The 20,405-nt window shown below is 41.4% G+C and overlaps 1 protein-coding gene across 1 annotated transcript in view; it reads left to right on the top strand.

Annotated features, from left to right (window-relative positions):
- Positions 1-7,610: 7,610 nt before the first annotated feature.
- Positions 7,611-20,405, top strand: part of MYOM2 (myomesin 2) — a gene marked incomplete at its 3' end in the record, with an annotated part of 116,842 nt that continues 104,047 nt past the window's right edge. Inside the window, exons 1-3 of the mRNA XM_015410441.1 lie at positions 7,611-7,749; positions 18,124-18,257; positions 19,383-19,505. Of these exons, the coding sequence (XP_015265927.1) occupies positions 18,151-18,257; positions 19,383-19,505 (230 nt within the window). The remainder of the gene's footprint in view (positions 7,750-18,123; positions 18,258-19,382; positions 19,506-20,405) is intronic.

The following is a 20,405-nucleotide window of genomic DNA, read 5'->3' as shown; positions in this document are numbered from 1 at the left end:
CTCCCACATCAACGGGAGCAAGCTCTGCACAGCTCCTGGCCTCTGGGCTCTCCAAGCTTCTCCCTTCCACTGTCAACAGTGGGAAGCCTTGCATGGCTCCCAGCCACTCAGGAAGGTGGGGTAGGGCTGAGTCATTATCTTGTAGGAGGTTCACTCTTCACTCTTTCTGGGGTTATTTGTACTTGCCCTCTGCTCTTCCCCAGAGGGGCTCATCTTCCAGCATCATATCTTTTAGCCTTTTGTTACTGCCCATGGGGTTTTCTTGGCAAAGATACTGGAGTGCCATTTCCTTCTCCAGTGGATCACATTTTGTCTGAGTTCTCCACTGCGGCCTGTCTGACCTGGGTGGCCCTCCACGGCATAGTCCACAGCCTCACTGAACCACACAAGCCCCTTCACCACGTCAAGGCAGTGATCCATGAGTGAGTTGCTAAGTTACCTCATAGTTATTATTCATTCACCTCAGAAATTTTACCCCGATTTCAACTGACCCCTTTCCCCTCTACATTGAATAAAATATTTATTTATTTTTGAACTTTCAAAATCCTCTTGTTTACCATTTTCAAAGGTATAAATTAAGGAGGTGATCTCATCTCTTCCCTCAAGTCCCTGGCCTGAGCCAGCATCAAAATATAATACCATGACAGGGTGGGACAGCCATAAACTTTAAAATAAAAAGCAAATAGATAAAAGGGGCTGCTCAGGCAGAAAGGAAGAAAACAAAATGGAGGGAAAATCCTGCATGTGAGGGAGGGAAGAGGGCAAGATTGCCAAACTAGCATATTTGACATCCAGAACTGATCATTTTTTAACACTCCCCTCCTCTAAACAAGAAAATTTTCAGTAATAATGAAATGCATGCACCTTAGAGACCAAAAAGAGTTTCAGGGAAAAAGCTTTTGAGAGTCAAACCAGAGAATCTCTGCAGTATAAACTGAAGGTTGGGGTTGGTGGTGGTTTTGCCAGCCCAGCAGAACTAGTGCAATATACAGAGTATCCAGCAGTATCAGTGCAATTACAGAATGCCTAGCAAAACACAATGCCATTGTGGCAATGCCATCTCAACAGGACTGATATCAAGCACAGAATCACAGTCCAAAAGAGGGTGGGGGGAGTTGGAAGCCCAGCAGAACCAGTGCAATATACAGTGCCCTGCAAACCTAGTGCCTTCTGTTCATAATATTAACAAAGGTGTGCCACTGTACTACCGTTAGATACTTTCTGTCACCAAGCAGGATAGGGATGAGAAGGTCCTGATTCCAAAAAGTAAAAATGGGGGGGGGGCACTCTTAGGTGAAGGGAAACAGAAATGAATGAGAGAAGTGTGGAAAAGAGGGAGAGAAATTAAGAGAGGGAAAGGATGTTTTATCTTGCTGCAACACCCTAACTACTGCTTTGCAAGATCTGGCTGAGCTGGGTGCAAGGAAAGGAAGAGAGAAAAGCTAGACTTTTTGAGAAAATGACCTGCAGGCTGGCAATTACTGTAGTAGCTATCAGTGTGCTGGCTTGGTTGTTGGGCTCAGCATGATCTGTTAAGCAAGTTTGCTTCAGTCTTGGAGAAAGGGAAGTCTAGCTGATCCTAGCATGCTTTGTGCTATGCTCAGACTTCTCTGCACCCCTAGTGGTTACAGCCAGAACTGATTTTAAAAATAAAATAAAAGGAAAGATGTTCAGCTGGATTCAGCATGACATTGGCTTCAAAGGCCCCCCTTCAGGGGTCTTCCTCAAGCTGCTTCCGGGTCAGACCGCACCCCCTGCCCTGCCCTTGGTACATCACTGCTCCAGGACCAAGAAAGGATAAACTTACAATAAAAATTCTTCCCACTCTGCTCTACTTCCTCAATGGCACTTTTTGCAGTCCACATACTCCCCCGGCCAAATAATTAAGTTCATTTTCAAATGTGCCATATTAACTGGCTGCTGAGAATCAGAAGGTTGACTGAAATGACCTTTTTGAATTAGTACCACTTTGTCATTCATAAGAAGAGAGTATAAATCTCTTTGGTTGGATCCAGCAATCTGTCAGTAGAAGGCACTCATGGTTGCAGATTTCTCCCAAAGCTGAACTTTCAGTGATCAAACTGATAGTTCAATGCAAGTCAAAGCCTTGATCAGATCACCTCTCTCTTTTGCTTAACATTTGAGTTGGATGTCATGTTGAGAAGTTTTTGCATCTGTCTCGTTAGCTGTTTACAAGGCTTTCTTGCACATATTATTTAAAGTGCTACATGGTCATGGCAGGTCAAGCCTTGGAAAATAAGCTGTATTTTTATCTTATGAGTTGCAGCTTGCAGTAGCTTTTATGTCTGTGCAGTCAGTATACAGAACCTTCTCAATCACTGGTAAAGGTTCTTAAGCCTCCACGCCACTCCAGTCACAGTCAAGGTATTAAAGTAACCTATCAAGCATAAATCATTTTCAGTTCATCCCATCTTTGCAACTACATGGTCACAATATGTCATATAAATGGTGAATATTGTTGTTTTTGTGCTCTTGCAGCCGTGATTTCATCAGCTGTGCACCTATACTGAGTCAAGGAAATATCACCATTTTTTTTAGTGTTAAACCCCCTTTTATAGTGACTTGCACAGATGTGAGTTGAGTCTGTGCCTCTTATGTCTACTTTTAAAAATATAAATTGGACTCTAGTGTAACTGTCGATTGCATCATTTACATTTATAGGAAGTTTACCTAACATTTCTTAAAAGTGGTGATTATTCCTTTATTTTAAAAAAGTTAATTGTGTTTCATCACAACAGTTAAATAATTAATTTCTGCAATTAGCATAAATATAAAATCCATGATATACTTCATTTATAGTCTACCTTTCTTGCTGAGACTCAAGGATTGCCACTAGATATAATGCAGTAAAAAACAGTACAGTACATAAAACGAACAAAATAAGATACGCTGATACAGACTATTAAAAAGTCCAGTCAGATGCATCTTTGTCAAAGCTGTGTTTCTTGAAAGCTTATGCTACAATAAAGTTTGTTAGTCTTAAAGGAGCTACTGGGTTTTTTACAATTTTGCAGCAACAGACTAACACGACTAACTCCTCTGGGTCAGCTGATACAGACTGGGTCAGCTGATACAGACTGAGCACATGTACTATCCATGTACAATGCACCCTTGATTGTGCTCTGTGTGTGCATTGAGTAATGCTCATGTTATAGTCAATGCATATACAGCTGAATACCTGACACACATTCCATTTTATTCAGGTACTGATCTGCAGTTTTATTTGTAAAGCAAATGCATGTTGGCTCTTTCCTACAAATGGATGTACACTCATACAGGCAGAATGTATTTATTTATTTATTTATTTTGGGACTTATACCCCGCCCTACCCAACGGCTCAGGGCGGCAACAAGCGGCAGACGCCGAGAATAAAATACATTACATTAAAAGCATGATAAATAAATTAAAATTGGTGCTCTACAATACATATTAACAAAAGTTCAAGATGGACGTCTCATTTTCAGCTGATGATATCCCCGTTCTGAGGGCCCGCATGATGTTCCTTGTCAGGGCGGCATTTCTCACCTCTCCCCCCAAGGCCAGGTAGATGGACAATCAGCCACAGCGATGGTCTCGTGGCAGTGGCGGCGGCTCCTACTCAAAAGCCTGGCGGAAGAGCTCCGTCTTGCAGGCCCTGCGGAACTGTACAAGGTCCCGCAGGGCCCGGATTCCTGCTGAGCTTTTTCTACAAAAAAAGCCCTGCATACATTTATGGTAACATGTGAACTGGGCTACTATGAAGTAGCCTCACAAGACTGAAGAAAAATGCAGCAAAACATTTTACATACAAAAGTAATAAATGAATTACGAAATTTTAGGACAATTTTTAAAACAAAATTTAATATGCTCAATGAAGGCTACCTTAAATGCCACAGACATTAACTACATTAATTCAACTTTATTCACTTTATGTAAATACCCCTCTGAACAGTTTTGGCTTATGTTCTTACTTTTGCTATGCTGATTAATGCTTTAAAACTATTTGACCAAATTTGACCAGGCAGTTGACAAAATCATTTTTGGTGCTTCAAAGGGTCAGCCCTCACTCCTTTTTATGTATTTAAATTTTACAGTTGCTTCCCATATGCTGGAGCTTTAAAGATCTTGTATCTGAAGACCTATATTTCCTTTATTTTTGTTTTGCTTTTACTTGTCAACACATTCAAAGCTGACCTAACAACACGGGAAAGAACATGTTGTACAGTTCAAAAGAGAAATGTGGCCTGAGAGCAACTGAGGAGCTTGGAGGAAGGAGGGAGCGTTGTGGTGTACAGTTCCTTGCAGGTGTCTGTTGCATCAACCCCAAACGAGTCATTAAGGCCCTTTTGGGCATGTACTCATTTCCTAATGCTAGAATAATTGAACATGCCCATAGCAATGGTTGTGGAAGGCATGAATGGAATTGAAAACTAGCCAATGGCACAAGCACATGATAGGACAACATAATAATGTGTTACGTCTAAAAGCCTGTAGTAGACTCAATGATAAAATCATGGATTCAAATAATGCCATTGATACAAGTGTTCTCCACCCCCCCTTCAAGAGATATGTAGATACAGTTCAGTATCTATTAAACTGGCAACAGGCAGCACATGAAATGTGATTTAATTACCTGGAGTCATAAAGTGCTACGTTGGCTCAAGTCCTATCCTATTTCTAGGAATATACAAAAGATTTATATTTAGAACAAGAAGAAAACAGGGTAGAATATGGGGGAGAAGAGAGAGAGACAGAGAATTTTATCTCCCTATATTATAAAAGCCATTTGGTGGTGGCACTTCTCTAGAAGATTCCACACACTCTGGAATTTGTTGGTGCCTTGGTGTGTCCCTCACATATCATCTCTCTCCATTGGCTGAGTTGCTGCCTCCGTGGCCGTGGTCCCACCCACAGAGGTGGTGACCAGGCTTTTGCCCTCACTTTCCTTCGAGCCACTGGACAGGCCGGGTGCTCCAGTGGCCAGGGGCCTTTGCTTGGCCTGCAGGCTTCAGATGGGGTCATGCCGGCACTGCTGCCAGCCAAGTAGATGACCAGGCCAACATGCATTGGCTCTGCCTGGCCGCCTGGAAAGATGCTGGAGGTGGCCGATCGGGGAGGTTCCAGTGGCCCGTTCCCTTGTGCCTCCCCCGTGTGGTCTGGGGATGAGGGGGGACAGCGCCATGCCACCAGGTCAGTAAGCAGGGGGATGAGGTTGCAGGCCCGGCCCACCGGGGCAGGGGTGCCAGGGATGGATGAAGCCAGGCAGCTTGGCCTGCCAGGGCCTCAACCACACAGGGGGGGGAGGGACAAGACTGGCCAGCATCGCCGAGGTGGGGGGGGCAGAGAAGGAGATGGGCCCACAGCCAGTCAGCCGAGCTGGTGCCCATTGTGGGGAGAGGGACGAGCCCAGGTGGCTTGGTCCGGTGGGGCCTCGATCAGCCAAGGGCGGTGAGGGGCAGAGCAATGCCAGGCGCCTTGGCTTGCCGGGGCCTCAACTTCACAGGGGGTTGGTGGGAAGCAGACAGGAGCCTGTGGCCACCCGGCCGAGCTGGCACACATCACAGGGAAAGGGACGAGCCCGGGCAGCTTGACCTGCCGGAGCCTCGATTGGGCATGGGTGGCATGGCGAGAGTCAAGGCCAGGTGCCTTGGCCCACCGAGGCCTTGACTGCATGGGGGCAGGCCGGCCAGGTTCGCCGGCGGGGTGGGGATGGAGACAGCGGCTCACACACGGATGGCCAACCTAGTGCTCATTGTCTTGAGTCCCACAACGAGCCTTCTGACTAGTATCCACATATTTTCCATTTCAGATAATTCCCCCTTTTTGCTGTGTTTTCATCCTGTGCTCATCTTTGTCCATTTCTACCCCTGAAACCTTATAGTTTGGTGTTGTGTGCACATAGACATTAAAGACCAACAAGAAAAAGGGTCATGGCGAAGTGGCTTCCATGTGTCTATATGGCTTGGGCCTCCATGTTAGATAACAATGTATAATTGGTGTGGCATGTGACTAGTCAACTGTTTGATCAGCAAATTCATGCTATTATTTATGCTGTCATGTGCAAAAAGTTGCATTGAACCTGCACAACACAGGACATTAAAAAAACCGAGGACAAAGTTTTAATAACCATTGTGTTTCTGTCAACAAGCCACAACAGACCAAGACAGTACAGAAGCTGTTCACTGCGGACTCCAAGTTTTATATTTTCTCACCTTAGTTTTTCAGTACAATATGGGGGCTGCTCTTGGGGTCTGTCATTGATATGATGCCAAAACAACAAGAACAAAACAACATAGGCAGCCATTAGTACCCTGTGTAAACAAAGATCTCAACTGCATTCAGCATTGTTTATCATTGATGGCTAAGGCAATTCTAGGCCATTGTCACACTTTTTAAAATTAAGCATAGAACTGACAAGACAAGGATATGGGCCATGACCCCAAGGCTATGTGAACGATGGTCATGCAGAGGAGCTTCTGAAGGCCCTCCAATGTGTGCTACACTGCTCAACAAACCTCTTTCAGTTTTGGCATCATCTCAATGACAGGCTCTAAGAAATTGCTCCAAGCACCATATATTGTTAGCTGTAACTTAGCATTGCATATATAAGAATGGAGACAAAGTATTCATTTTAATTTTCAAAGAAAGCAATTTGGTTTTATGCTGATTACCACAAACCCTTGAGTATATTGCTGTCTTGAGCACCTCCTTGAATCTTGTGTCTTCTCCCACATCAGTTGCCATGTTATCTTGTTAACTTAAAACCAAAGAGTTCTTTTTACTCTCTATTGTAGAAGTTCAGCTACCACAGGATGCACTTCAGCTAGACTTAAGCTTTTTAAAGTCCAGTGTTTGAAACACTGAAGAGTTGTTCTCCAAACCTTGATTTACTCACATTAAGTCCCATTGAATGCAACTGGACTTGCTTCTGAATAGGTTGCTTTAAGGATTTCAGCCTTAAGCACAAGCCTTAAGCACAACTCCTTGTAGTTGTTGGTAGTATTATAACTACATTTTGTGTAACAGACCAAAGCACTTCATTCTATAAGCAAGTGCAAAGGAGCTATACCGAAGACCAAGCACTTGACACTTTGGAAGCAGAACGAAGCAGTGATCAGAGAAGCCGGCCTTGATTTCTTTCCATGTTAACAAGGCTTTTTTTAACTTAGATGGTATGGCCTCACATATGGCAACAATGTTTTTTATAATCCAGGCAGCCCTTAAAGAGACTTCGGGGAGGATCAATTTACAGCTCAAGGCACCAAGGGGATCTCATGTCGACACTAATAAGATTTTAAAAACTTAATGATCCTTCATGGGTCCTTTTTAACCATTATCACTGCAAATTCAACAACTGGATATTAAGGGGCATTTTAAATAAATCCTTAATTCTTCCTTAGGACATTCTTACATATAGCATGGAATGCTAATTTATACATGCCAGTAATGAAAGTTTATATTTGTTGCTCGTTCCACCATAAGATGGTACCAGGCTAACAAGTGTAGTAACTTGGGGAATGTCCTTTTACTTAAATCATACTTTAATGCTTATTAGACACATCCCTGGTTTGTGGAAGCAACTCAACAGATTCTATATATAGCATTGTGGCTGCCCATAAATGGGAGGGATGGGGCAGTAGCCTTCTTTTAGAGTTGGACATTATTTTTGTTTTCCTCAGCCCTGAGCTTGGTAAGCAGGGCAAGACTGTTCTTCCTCTCTGCTCTGCCACTTTGACATCTCACTGGTAGGTATGTGTTCATTTAAAAAACTACATGCAATATTCACTGTCAAATGAAATGTTTTTAAAGAAAATACATGTACTGTATTTTTCCTGTGTGAAATAGCTTAAATATGTATTAACTTAATTGTTCATTTTACCATCGGGATCTTACGTAATCTTTCCCTCTTCATTTTGCCTCCATGAATACCACAGTGCTGCTTGCTGGTGGCTGCTTAAATACTCTCAGAGTCGATGGGATTTAAGCAGATTAATTATGAGCTGTGTTGCAATCCAGTGGTCCAAAGTTATCTAACTCCAATAAAGTCAATGGGAGCATAACACAAGAGGTTGTATGCTTGTATATATTGCACCCAAAAGGCAAACACACATAATTTCTTTCCTCAAGATAAACATATGTATGAATGTTTGTGTCTTATTAATTTAATAACTGCTTCATTTATTTGCATGGGCATAAATTTATAACTTGTGTTTGGTCAATTATTTTCAAGGAATTATTTTCAAGGAACAAGTGAAAGAACCTGTTGGTCTTTAATAAAAGTTTCCAAAGCAGATCCTGCCTGTCATGGATTTTGAGTCTTGCTTTATAACAAATTGATTTCTGATCTGCTGCTGTCTTCTGTTGATGCTTGGTGCCTTTTAGTACCTTTTAATATCTTTTAAAATTCCCACTGTGTTCCTCTTGATGGGATTTGGAAAGGAAATAATGTCTGTGCTCTGATGCCTGATATAGAAAGAGAGCAGAACTGGATGAAGAAGGCACAGACAGGAGCCAGTGAAAGTGCTGGGATGAAGGCTAATGGAAGCTGGTATGGCTGGGAACAGCTCCCCTTTTTATAGTTTGATTTTCTTGGATGCCTTGTAAAAAGGATAAGGGAGTATTTGAGACCTCCAAATTTAACAAGGCATCTGCAGCAAATCCCTTTTGTATCCAAGGAGTTGGATTGGTTACTTTTTCAGATCAATTCAAATAAGTCTGTCATCAATTTGTGGACCCAACTAGCCTCTGGGCCCTTATTAATGTCTATGCAGTTGAATAAAATGGGTGCCATTTATAGCATTTTGTCAGCTTGTATTAATAGGGTCTTTTTTGTAGGCCCCAAGAGGAAAATAAAAGGTCACTTCTTCCTGGCTCTGTGTAGTACATATAAATGCCTACCAATACAGTCTCTTTTCCCAGACCTATGGCTCCTCTTCCCTATATGCTATCAAAGGGACTTCTTTCAAGAAAATATTTATCTTGTGTACCTGTAATAGAACGGCTCCAGTTCCCACTGCTGCCTCTTAGGGGCCATTGCCCCACAGTACCCTGCCCATCAGTATATGATGTTGGCAGCCTCTCATCTCAACTATTATTTAGCATCCACATAACAGCAAGCAGCTCAGGAGGACCCCAATGACTGATCAAAGCTGGCATAAATAGAAACATTTTTACATGCTTTTTCAAGAAAATGCATGTATGTTTCTGAGCAATTATTTTCTAATAAATGTATTTCACAGAAGTACGTATAACATGCATGGTTTAGATGTGGAAGGTTTGATCAGTACGCAGCAAGTGGTGCTGATGCATGGGACGCCGTTCCATTACTTTCAGAGGCAAATTGGTTGAACATGCTCTGCCAATGCTTGTGTACAAGTTAAACAATGAAGGAAATGGTAACAGGAGCTTCCTTTCTCTTCCTTTCACTTTGTTGTCTGAGGCAAGTGGAGAGAAAGATGAGAGGGCAGATTCCTCTCTGTGGTCCTTTCCGCACTTGGATCTCATCCCTGGTTCTATCAGAGTTCAACTCACAACACAATACCTTGCATTTATCCCTGGTTATAACAGCATCTGTTTATCCCGGGACAAGTGTGGGGCAAAAACGGGGTGACCGCAATGTAATGTGGAAGCAAAAAATACCCTGAGATAATTACAGGGGTGAACTTGAGTGAAGTATAGAATGTAAAAGTACCCTGAGATAATTACAGGGGTGAACTTGAGTGTAGTGTAGAATGTAAGTTTGGGGACAGGGTTGATCCAGGATTTAAGGTCTAGTGCAGAAAGGACCAGTGTGTGTGTGTATGTGTGTGTATCAGAAGAAGGGTTTCCTTCTCTTTTGCCCTGTCCAACTGTATATATATATGTGTGTGATGAAATATTTACCCTGGGGGAAAAAAGAAGCAAAGATGAAATTTTCACCCTTTCATCCTCACCAAGTAGCTGTCAGGATGTTTGTGTAGGTTTGTGTGGCATATATTGGTGTGCATATTTCTGCAACCCTTTGTTTACTCTTATGGTGGGTTGAATAGGCTGATGTAAGTCTTGTCCCCTACCACATTTATTATGGGCTCCTGTTTTCAAAGTTGTTTGTTTGTAAACACAAAGGTACCAGTACTCATAAGGTTGCACCAATTTCCACCAGTTTCCCAACCCCTGGACTTAGGAAAGCCCTGAAGAAAGGTGCCAGTACTCAGTTCTGGTGAGTGGTGGTAGAAAATGTTGCTGCTGACTTATGGTGACCCCATAGGGTTTTCAAGGCAAGAGATGTTCAAAGGTGCCTCTGTGTCATGACCCTGGATTGCCTTGGTAGTCTCCCTTCCAAATGCTAACCAGAGTCAACCCTGCTTATCTTCTGAGATCTGATTAAATCAGACTTGCCTAGGCCATCCAGGTCAGGGCTTGGGTGAGTACCCTTAGAAAAAAGCCCTGCTTGTTTACATATCTATGTTAGTGTTAAAATCAGACATATATAGACATCAGGATGAGAAGCTCTGCATTAGGAGAATGAGTTCCAGTATATTTTCTGTGACATGAATTACCATACCAAGTTGACAGCCATTCAGAAGTGTCTTTGTATGCATAGAGTTTGAATCTAGTAGTCTACCGATCTTGGATAACAACTACCCAACAAACTGCATTCTTTCAATTGGTTGGATACACATATTCATCCATTATTATCAATACATGCATTCTGCACATGGGCAAGTCATTCATCAAGGTTTCCCCCTATCACTTGTGAGTCAAGTGCACTGGGAAACTGCTGGCTACTTACATTGTACTTCCTTTGAAAACAATGGAGGTATTTGCCTACCAGAAGCTACCATTATTTTTTTATACTATACTTCTTCATGTACTACTACAACTGGTGACTATTTTCTTCACATTAGCCATTGTTGACACTGGTCTAGATTTGGATCTAATCCTTTCCAGTTCTTCAGAGGCTAATATTTCATAAATAGGAGACTACTGGATGGGCTGTCTGCCCCCTCTCCCAGCACTTGATGTCCTTCCTACAAAGTCCTACCTACATCCAGGAGTACTGCAAACAGAAGTAACCTAAAGACCATCCTAGGTTTGGGGTTTGGTATTACATCATTGTGGCCTCCTCTGAAAGTATATACTTGGAAAGGGGTGGGAATGCTTCACATATGCAGCTGCCCCAGGGGATGTACTGGCATTACACTATACTACACTAGCCCTCAACAGTGTCCATTGTGCACAGATAAGGAAAAAAATTAAGGTACAAAATGTTTTTGAAAATGGATTATTCATAACACATTAAAAAATTACTACATTTCAATTGGAATGGCTTTTATCTCAGCTTTCTGATATATTTAAATCTTTTATTGGAAAATATGCTGATATTTACTGCAGTTGCTAATTTAAAATTGCATTCTTGTGTACATTTATATGTTCTTAAATCCTTAACTTAGAATAGGCAAGGATTTAGATGCATCAAGGATCACTTGGACTGTGTTTCTCAGAGCAATTTGTGAAAGCATCCCCAGCTTTCCCAACCAACTCAATCCCTTTATGTGATTCATTATAAAAAGCATGACGTGTATTGTATACTGAACGCACAATTATTTTATACGGGTTTGCTCAGATTGTGATGGTGAAATTTTCAAGAAAGTATAGGCAGAACAAAGGTAATAAAGTGGTGAAGCTTATTTGGTGGCCCTGGGCTAGCGTCTCTCTCTCAGTCTAATCTGTTTCGCAGGCTTGTTGTGAGGATAAAATGGAGGAGGGGAGAGCCACGCATGCCACCTAAAACTCTGTGGAGGAAGCTTAGGATAAAAAATAGGATAGGATTTCTACATTAGGAACGGGAAGTATGACTCTTACACATGCTGACTCAGCAAATAAAAACTGACAACCTATATTGTAGTTATGGTTGGCAATTCTGGGTTGGGAGATTCCTGGATGTTTGAGGTGGGTCCAGGGAAGGGTGGGATTTGGGGAGGGGAGGGACCTCAGCGGGGTATAATGCCCAAGGGTCCGCCCTCCAAAACTGCCATTTTTTCCAGGGGATCTGATCTCTGTCAATTGGATATCAGTTATAATTTGGGGAATCTTCATGCCTCACCAGGGGGTTGGGAAGTCTAACTGTGGCGTTGCATAAACATTAGTGCAATGTTTCAAGCTGGTACATGATACAAATGGGGTTTAAAGACTAAAATATTTAATATTTCATAGTACAACTACATGAAATGGCTGACTATATGCTATAGATGTGTCTTTGAAACTAGATACATCTAAGAATATTTTTAGACAAAAATATATAAATATTTAAGTTGTATGTTCCTTTCTAACTGAAATCCTCATATGCAAGAAAGTGACTACTAACTAATATTCCCTCTAGCTAGTTAGAAAACTACAGATGTGAAATATTTGGGGGCTTGAGCTAGATTATTACCAGGCCTTTCATTTTCACGCAACCAAAGGGCTAAAAAATTCTGTGCTGTCTCTTTGTGGATTAAAGAAAAGTCAGTGAAGGTGTCAGGACCTTATTTTCTTTAGGAGGCATTTTCTTCTGCAACTGTCCAAGAAATGACAACTATTAAGTATCTTCTCTACACTATTGGTGTGGATTTTTAGTGAAACCAATGCACCAATGTCATATCCTGATGGAAGCTGACCAGAGTTTCTTCCAGAGTTTGAAATGTTTTTGGCCACCACAGTAACAGTCACCTTTGCTGTAGTATGTAATCTCTGCTCAGCTTCTTACGGCACTGCAACCTAGCTATTTAGGACACAAAGTGATGAACTAGCACATCTACAATTTTGGGTAGAATCAAAGTAAGTAGGATGCGATTATATACATTGGGAATTGACCATGTGAATCTACATTCCCATATTCCACTCCCCCCAAAGGATTCCAAAGACTCTGTCATAAATCGAGACCTTTCCTCTGACAGAAAGAATCTTCATTCAATGGCAAGAAGTCTTTGGCTCCAAGCTACAGGATCTGGATTTAACACACGCCAGTACCACAGTAGCTTCTCTTAACACAGTCCTTGGGAATTAGTTTAGTTCTGATTCATTGGAAAGTCTGCCACCTACAGAAAGCAGTTAACATTGATCAAACCCAATCATGCTTTATGATGATGGTGATTTATATAGCACTTCAAGCTAAGCACTTTACATGGAATTTAACAAGACCTTTCAGAAGACTCATAGTCTAATTATAGATGAGACTCAGGACAGAATCAGGCAGGGACGACAAAAAGGAACATTAGAATATGGCAAGTAATGCATAATTTATAAAGCATGGCATCTTCATGTAAGTGAGCATTTGTTACAAGGTACAGAAGCATTGTCTTTTGAAGGGAAAAAAACCTGCCTGTGAATCCAGGGGCTAGATGGCAAGAAGGAGCAGTCATTCATTTGATCTGCGGTGTCCTTTGGGCTAATCTGGTTATTGAAAGTCCAGACTCCCAATCTCCTTCCTCCTGTGGGTGGGGACAGAAGAAGCTGCAGGTAGACTTTGGGACTGGCCAATGATAGATCTCTTTAATGAACTTAGCCATAAGCATTCCAATCAGGAGTAAAACACAATGATATGAGGGGCAGAGCATTTTCTGGATAGAATAAAATTAAGCAATGCTTTTTTAAATGGTTGTGTGTATGTAGTGATTAAGATTTTTCTGAAGAATTTTAGAGAAGTTAGAAAATCCATTCTGTGTGAAAAGGAATGTAAGAAAATTTGCATAACAATTTCACCTGACTTGGGAACAGGTGGTATATGGCAATAGATGAGAAGGTGGCGGATCATTTTTAGCAGAGGATCTTTTGTTAAAAAGGAGAGCTGGTGTCTGGTTGCAGAAAAGAAGAGTCTGGTCATCCAGAGGTAATATATCTCTGACTGCCAGACTCTAAGAACAAACAGCAATGAATGGCCATTGATATCCAATAACAGCATCATTAATACAACATAGTGAAAGCAACATAGTGAAAGCAACGTAAATTTCTTTTTTAAAAAAAGTACCCGTAGGTACACTTTTATTTTTTTTCATTATACACTACAAACATACATGAAAACAAACAACGCATAACTACCACTAACAAACATAAAACATATAACAGGAGGCTTATTCTATTCTTCGATTATCTATTTGTTACATTTCTAATCTCATTGTCTATTTTACAAGCTTATCTTTTCTGCGTACCCAAATTTCTATCAAATTATTACGCTTATATTATACCAGTCATAAAATCTCTTCCAAGTTTTTTGAAAAGTCCATTCTGTTCCAGCTGTCATCTTTGATGCCAATTTGTCATTCTCAGCCATTTCAAACAGCTTATTCACAAGCAACGTAAATTTCTACAAAAATTGAGAAGAACAAATCTCATAATACCAATCATATGCAGAAAAGGTTCCCAAAGGCTCTTCATTCTTTTGTTTCTCAAAACCTTTTTATTTGTACTGGAGCTTAGGCAATGCATTTCACAGAAGTCATCATTATTGCCAATTACCATTTATTTCTAAAAATGCATACAACAAACCTGGTGCAGAAGAGGAATGAAACTGAATAGAATCCTGACAGTAGCTTCACAATCTAAAAATTGACACATTTGCTCATGGCGCGTCAACGTCATCCACGTACGGAGTTCTATATTATTCAGACTGATAAAACCCATTAGCACAGGGGTCCCCAATCTTTTTGAGCCTGCAGGCATATTTGGAATTTTGACATGGCATGGTCTGCGCAGCAACAAAATGATTCCCGCAGGAGGCAGAGCCAGACACAAAATAATTGTCACCGTTAACTTCAGTAACACAGTGAAGATCCTTGTGCTGTGGTGGCAGCTGCTGCCAAAGCAACTTTTAAAAAAATCTGCCCAGCCAATCAAATCTCCAGTAGCCAATCAGGCCTCGCCCACTTCCTAAGAACACTTGGCAAGTGCCAGAAAAGGGGATGGTGGGTGCTGTGGTGCCCTCAGGCACCCTATGGGGGACCCCTGCATTAGCATTATGCATCTAGTAAATCTTTATTTCATTTTCAGTCCCTTCAAACATAGATGGGTGGAATTATGGATAAAATGAAAACAGAGCAAATCAATCAATACTGAGATAATATAAAAACATACGCAAGAAATCTAGCAACAGCTTCCAGCCAGCCCACATCATTTGAAAACAACACTGCCAGAGCACTGAATATCAGAGTTCACAAGAGATCCCACTATATCACGCTTAGCTTCAGCAAACAGAGGACAGTGTAACAGCACCTGTGAGATGGCTTCTATTGCTCCAGATGCACAAGAACAATTCCTTTCAGTCCAGGGAATACCTTTAAGTCTTCCTGTGTATTTGGCTGTTGGGAGCAAATTACATCTTGCCAAAAGAATTAAACGTCTGTGTTGGGATTTTTTCTAGTAACTGAATAATTAGCGACTGTAAAGGAAGTTGTAGGGATATAGCCATAATACAAAGGAGAACACTTCCTGTATGCATCAGTAAGTAACCCAGACAAATTATGTGATAAAATTGCCTCTGTTACTGTTTTCAAGAGGTGATCAGAATAGTAATTAAATAGATTATCATCTAATGAAAATACCAGTTCACACCGTTTGTCAAAGGAGGCATTAGCACTTAATAAAAATAAGTCTTGCCTCATTAGATGTATTAGTTGACTTGGGGGTTCTAATAAGAATATTTTTAACCACATCTTAATGGCATATTTCCATGTGATTGATTGTAAGGAGCATAGTCCAATTTCTAATCCAATTTCTGAGTTGGAGACACAATTGGGAATTCCCAAGATGGTTTGAAAGAAACTAGTTTGCAGCCTCTTTAGATCTTTAGCAATTACGTGTTGCCATAAAGGTGCCCCATATAGGGTTGCCGGTAAGGTCTTGGAATTTGGCAACATTATAGATCATCTTCACAGAAAGCACTTTAAGAAAAAGTGTAAACATTGCATCAAGCTTAATATTATTCTGCTATGTTAAAATTATGTGATGGAATAAGTGAAAAAGATGTAGTTGGTTTTATTTATTTATTTATTGTACCCTGCTTTTCTCCTCAGAGGGAACCAAAATTGCCCCAAACAGCTGCACAATGGTAGATTACATACTGTGATGGTCCTGGACTTATTCAATGGGCTGTCTGAAGGCCTGAGCTGCAAACCACAGGCTAGGAACCTAAGGGTCAAGAGCTATTTGGTTCTTGCCCTACGGCTAATGTCCATGCCTCTGGCCATGTCCAAGTTTTATAGGTACTGGAACAGGAAGGGGGAAGTATCCTGAGCAAGATGGTGCAGCTAGCAAAGATGTTCCTCCATGCTTTCCTAATGATGATGGCGTTAAAGATAGTTCTGAGCATTTTTTTCCAGACACGAAAAATTGTCAGTTAACATTGTTTCAGTCCAGCTGATTGTGAATTAGATGCACACTGCTATGTCAGTCTCCTGAATGGGACAGTCCCTTATAATGAATACATTTCTCCTGATGAGGTTTCTCTGTCTGTCTAGGCGGAAAGATGCTCATGAGGCCATACCTCTTTCTGACACATTGGATTAAAGTTGTAATGCCAATCAAGCAATGACTCTCTGCCAGAATATAAATATAGCCTGCATTTGGAATGGCATTTAGCAATTTACTGAGAATGTTACTTTGCTAATAAATGATGGTCCTGCTGGATCACACTCCTAGATTTGTAGACTCACTGTCAGTTTGCTTGACTGTTTCTTTCTCTGCCTGTTTTCCATGAAGATTGCACCCTAAATTTGCTCTGAAGAAAGGCCGGCCAGTATGAAATAATCTAACAATTACATACATATCAATTTCATATGTATTCCAGGCTGCCCTAGTAGTCATATTAAAAGTCCCCCAGCTGAGATTCTTACATGTATGTCCATTACTCAGTGGCCCTGATCAGTTAGTTGGGACTAATGTTTCTTTGCAACCACTTACATACTGTTAACTTACATACTGTTGCTTTCAATGGGACTAGGGTCCCGGTCACATAGGCCGGAAAATGCGGGGGGAAGCGTGGCTGTTTGCCCCAGAGCAAAGTAACGTGTGGCAGCCCCATCACATGTCCCGTGGAGGTCCCATGGGTATGCAGTTAGATGCCGATCACACTGCTATCCAGCAGCGCGGCAAAGAAGTGGCCCGGCATGATCACACTGGCAATCGCTAGGGACCACTTCCGTGGCAAATAGGATTTCCCCCCCCTCACCACAGTGTGCGCATGTGCTGGTGAGCGTTTGTGCACATCCTGTGGAGACTTAAAAAACCCAAACATCTGGTTTGTGATGGGACATGGGCAGGCGCTGGATGCCACAGGATTCCAGCAGAAACGCGATCAGACGCCCGCCCTTGCCCTGTATTTTCCGGAAACTAGCACATTGTATGTACTAGTTTTTTACTCCGTATCTTCGGCAAGAAGCCACGGGTTAGCCACGGGTGCACTATGCTTCCCAGATGTTGCGGTGTGATCACACCCGGAAAATCTGCCTATCATCCATATCTTTAGCATGGCAAATGCTCTGTGTGAACGGGGCCTAAGTCATTAGATGACTACCTGGCCTTTTGACTGTAATATCAAGCCATAATATGAATTATCCATCATAAATTAGCCACCAAAACCCTTATATAACTTAGCATCAAGTCAAACAGCATTTTTTCAGTAAGACAGTAATTATTGTGTAAATTATAGAACAAGGACCAGTTCACAGGCCTTCACTATCAGTGCCCTCCCGAATTACAAATTTGCCATGTCTTGTGTTTCGTCATACCTGGAGCAGCTTAAAAATAGCACACTAAGAGTGCAATCTTAAACAGATTTACATCCTTCTAAACCCATTGACTGCAAAGGGCGTAACTCTTTCAAGGAAGCACTGCAAATCTGCTTACTCTGTAGTAGGGTTAATTGGATTCAGTTGAATTTCCTTTCAAGTAAACTTGCAGGGGTTTGAGAGGCATGGCTCTTATATCACCCTAACTATTTAATCCAATCCACCTTCATGTTCCTATTATAATGACACAGCAATGGGCACTCCTGATCTAAGCCACTTATTTTTGGAGGTGTATCCAACTTCAGCATGAAGTTGTAAGGGAAAACAATGAAGTGAATTTGAAAGCCTTGGCTAAATAGAATTATTGGTGTTTAATTTATAGGTGCAGTAAACAGCAACAGATCCCAACATGTCGTCTAAAAGAGTGCCATTCTACCAAAAGAGGCACAAGCACTTTGATCAGTCCTATCGCAACATTGAGACCAGGTATTTGCTCCAGGAATATGCAGCAAGAAAGTAAGTATGACACTTTTTACCCTCATGTGTATATGGCTTTTCAGAATTCTGTTTGGCCTAGTGCAAGCCTACACAACGTTTGACCCATGAATCCATATAAGAGCCACCAGCTTTGGAGAGGGGCCCACTTGCTGCAATATGATAAACCTAAATGTTTTTATGGTCTGTTTCGGACATCAGATATGGTATCAGGACACAGGAGTGGTCACATTTTGTGACTAGTAGGCTGCATTTGGCTTGACTGTCACAGGTTGTGCATGCTTTTCCTAATGGCCCAAGTCAGTGGTGATCATCAGCACAAACTCAGTGGGTCATAGGATTTATTTTAAGGGTTTCAGTGCTATTGTGCCGCCCTTGTTACTTACATGGTGCATAGATGCCATACAAAGGTTTTTATTCTTTGCTAAGTAGTGGGAAAGGAGTAGTGGGAAAGAAACAGGGCCAGGTCGACCTGAATGCAGTGCCACTGCCAACAAGGTGACTGAATGATCCAGAAGCTACACTATTGGCAGGGCTTGATTAAGATATGCTGGAGCCCTAAGCAATGCCTAGTTTAAGAGGCCCCACAGCATAACATTGCCCCAAAAAATGAAATTTAGTAATTTTTTCATATTTTCTTGTCATGCTTTCTTGGGGAGTGCCTTGCTCTCTCACTGTTAATGCTGGCATCATATCACGTACTTCAGAATACGCTTTCCTTTTCAACTGAATAGTTATAAAGAGCTCATGGAAAATCTCTTCCCATTGAGATGTCCTTTGTGACCTTCTGCATATTCTACACTACTACACTATTTGACCAATATTTCTTTGCTGGAGTGGAGCTCATTAAGTTCTCAATTCAAATTCAGGCTAACAACAGGAGCTCTTTAGCTTCTCAGTTTAAATTCTGGTATCCTTAAACAAATGTTGGCCCTTTATTCATCTAAGCTGTCAGAGATTGTTTTCTTTACAGCTGCGATTGTTCTAGATATCTGGCCAGTTTTTTTTCCTCTTCTGCAATGCTGAGCAGAGGAGAATTCTAAACTTGTACATATACAAATGAACTGATAACCAGTATTCTATGAACCTAGGAAGAAACAGAAACCCCAACTCCACAGTATAAGTTACTTTTTTTTTTTTTGGAAGGGCTGCATCCAGACAGGCAGTTTCCTATCAGACATCTTCCAGCCTGGGAAAAACAACCTGTAGACTTTGTGCCCGGAGGTTTCATGGCTCATCTGAAGAAGAGTTGCAGGAACACGAGAAAAGGTAATACTTGTTTCAGCCATTTTTTTTCATGTAATGAGCTAAGGATTTTTGTGATGGGGGTGGTGATGAATCATCTGGTAATGATTGGTTGAGTTGTCTTAATGTCACAGGGAGGCTGGGGGAGAAGAAATATTGGGCTGTCTATCATTGGCTAAACCATTCTTATTCTAGAGGGAAGAAGTAGGGGTAAGAAAAGGAGGACAAAGGGGCCTTTGAAGAGAGATGCATTGGAATGAGGAGAGAACTAGAAAAAGGAGAGCTGCAGAAGAAGGCAGTTCCTCAGATGAATGAGAAGAAGGTCAGAGGAAAACTAGGAGAGAAAAGACCATGAAGCTACCGAGATGTTCACAAGATGATTTGAATATACCAGTCAGATTGTAGAGAGCAAACCTCTGGTTTCCTTAATTTTCACATGGAATATCATCTTATCTCTGTAGTCCTGGAAAATTATGCTGTTATAACACATCACCAAATGTGCACTGGGACAATGTATAGCGTCTGACTGCAGGACAACAAAGTCTTCAAACCTTAAAATATGGCTTTCAAATTCTTCTGAAAGTTCAGCGTTTTGGAATACCAAAGCACTGGCTGTCTCGTAAATCTCATAGTGACATACGCCAGTACTGAAAAAATACTTCTAAAAAGTAGAGCAATAAGAGAATCAGTGCCCCCCTTCAGCAAATGTACTATGGTCTTACTAATGCCTAAACTGTATATTTTGGCAGCTTACTCATAATATAGTTATCTTCCTCACATCCTATTTATTACCAGGGGATTTAAGGTGACTTCTCAGTTGCAGCCAAGCGATGTACTCCTATAAGAAATATGCTGACAACACTATTCCTGTTTTGTGAGTGGCTGTATGCCCACTGACGTACTGTACAACAAATACAGCAGGAA

This window comes from Gekko japonicus, unplaced genomic scaffold (assembly GCF_001447785.1).
Source record: "Gekko japonicus isolate JY-2015 unplaced genomic scaffold, Gekko_japonicus_V1.1 scaffold2054, whole genome shotgun sequence".
Classification (NCBI taxonomy): Eukaryota; Metazoa; Chordata; class Lepidosauria; order Squamata; family Gekkonidae; genus Gekko; species Gekko japonicus.
Note: the sequence above shows the minus strand (reverse complement) of the source record. Positions and strands in the feature narration are given on the sequence as shown.